Here is a 2,187-nt window from a genome sequence, read left to right on the forward strand (position 1 = left end):
CTATTTTTGCTCACAGTCTGTCCAAAATTTCCAAAATGTCATGCTGCTCATTCTTTCTCTGGATACATCAACTTATTTTGCCAATATAGTAAATGGGGCCCCAATTTTTAACGTTTTCATGGTTGCACAACAAATGTTACTAACAGGATAATAAAATATTACTTTAAGTAAGAAGTCACATTATGATGATGATCACATTCAGGTCAGCCACCTAGAACAACCAGCTGGGCCGTGTGGGGGCCCAGGCAGATTGATGTGTAAACAAGGATACAGTATCTGATCCATATCAATGACATGATGGGTTTTAAGAAATCTTTCTTGATTTAAAAAATAAATGCATTAAAAAAACTGAACTTACCTTCAGGTGGGGAACGCTTGTTAGTTTTGAATACAACTGAAGCGTAGCTGACCTCCTCCTCCGCCATCGCTACAGTCCTTCTGCTGAGTTCTATCTGACTTGTAGACAGAATAACCACAGTTGTTAAACCACAGAGCATCGTCTTGGGGAACTGCTTGTTTCCTTTTTTTAGCTGGGTCTGTCACTCACAGCCTTTATATAAGCAACTTCTGTTTTTAGTTGAGAAAGAAAAAAATATAAAACCGTAAGAGAAAAACACTTCGCAAATATTTCCCAAATATACCCTGAATTCAGACACACAGAAACTCCCCTATTTACTGGGAGAAATGCCAGAATGCCAAACCATTGCAGCAAAATATCTCCTCATGCCACGAACTGAGGACAACCAGTGGAAACTCAGAATAGACTGATAAATATTATAAATAATTGTACTATAAAATTTTAAATTATTATTATTATTTTCATTTTTGTCATTTCAGTAATTGTTCCTTTATTTGTTTTTTGTTTTTTAATTTCACATTTGACACTGATTTTTTAGTTGTTTTTTTTTTGTTTCTTGTCTATTAATACTACACACGTTTACTGTTTAATTTATTTATTCTTATTTTTTTATTTTTTTTTTTTACACACAAACACACACTTTTACTGTTTTATTTACTTTATTTTTTATTTATATATATATATAAAAACTCTCACCCCTTGCGGGGTGGTATGTGTCATCCTCAACCTCGGGTTCTCTACCAGAGGCCTGGGAGTTTGAGGGTTCTGCGCAGTAACTTAGCTGTTCCTAGGACTGCACTCTTCTGGACAGAGACCTCTGATGTTTTACCTGGAATCTGCTGCTACTCTCCCAGTTTTGGGGTCACAGCCCCCAGTGCTCCGATAACCACTGGCACCACTGTTGCTCTTACTTTCCACATCTTTTCTAGCTCCTCTTTCAGCCCTTGGTATTTCTCAAGCTTCTCGTGTTCCTTCTTCTTGATGTTGTTGTCGCTTGGGATTGCCACATCTATCACTGCAGCCTTCTTCTGCTGTTTGTCGATCAACATGATGTCTGGTTGGTCAGCCATCACCAGTTTGTCAGTCTGGATCTTGAAGTCCCAGGGCAACTGGGGTCCTGCCTGGTGTGGTAGACCCCGGCCTCTATTGATCTTGTACTGAGTGCCTGTTCTAGTACCATCACGATTAGTGCTTCTGTGCTGTTCTTCAGCCCAGCCTTTTCCAGCCACTGGTAGGATTTCTTGATTTCGGCCACTTCTTCTATTTGTCTGTGGAACATGCCGTGCAGCGGCTTGTCTCTCCATGAAGGTTCTTCATCTTCCTTGTCCTTACCCTCGGGTTTCTGCTGCCTGAGGTATTCACTAAGCCCTTCATCTTTGGGGTCATCTTCCTGCTGTACTCCTGGATCTTTGTTGTTTCATCATGGACAGTGGTCTTGACACTCACTAGCCCTCAGCCTCCCTCATATTTGTGGTGAAACCCTCCATGCATTGTGAGGAGCTTTTTTGTCTTGATGTCAGTAGCCTCTATCTCCTCCTTTGGCCAGTTTATTATACCAGTGGGGTATCTGATGACTGGCAGGGCATGCAGGGTATGTGTTGATGGCTCGGATCTTGTTTTTCCCATTCAGCTGACTTTTAAGGAACTGCCATAATTTTTGCAGGTATTGGGCTGTGGCGGACTTCCTTGCTGCCTCCTCATGGTTTCTGTTAGCCTGCGGCACCACAAGGTATTTGTAGCTGTCCTGAGCATCTGCAATGTGGCCTTCTGGTAGTTCAATCCCCTTGGTTCTGATCATCTTCGCTCTTTTTGATACCATGAGACCACAC

The 2,187-nt window shown here is 41.5% G+C and overlaps 1 protein-coding gene across 1 annotated transcript in view; it reads right to left on the reverse strand.

Annotated features, from left to right (window-relative positions):
- The window catches only part of LOC123966749 (C-type lectin domain family 10 member A-like), an 8,615-nt gene extending 8,190 nt beyond the window's left edge, over positions 1-425 (reverse strand). The window contains exon 1 of the mRNA XM_046042870.1: positions 359-425. Coding sequence (XP_045898826.1) covers positions 359-425 — 67 coding nt within the window. The remainder of the gene's footprint in view (positions 1-358) is intronic.
- Positions 426-2,187: the final 1,762 nt, after the last annotated feature.

This window comes from Micropterus dolomieu, unplaced genomic scaffold, assembly GCF_021292245.1.
Source record: "Micropterus dolomieu isolate WLL.071019.BEF.003 ecotype Adirondacks unplaced genomic scaffold, ASM2129224v1 contig_14155, whole genome shotgun sequence".
NCBI classification, from domain to species: Eukaryota; Metazoa; Chordata; class Actinopteri; order Centrarchiformes; family Centrarchidae; genus Micropterus; species Micropterus dolomieu.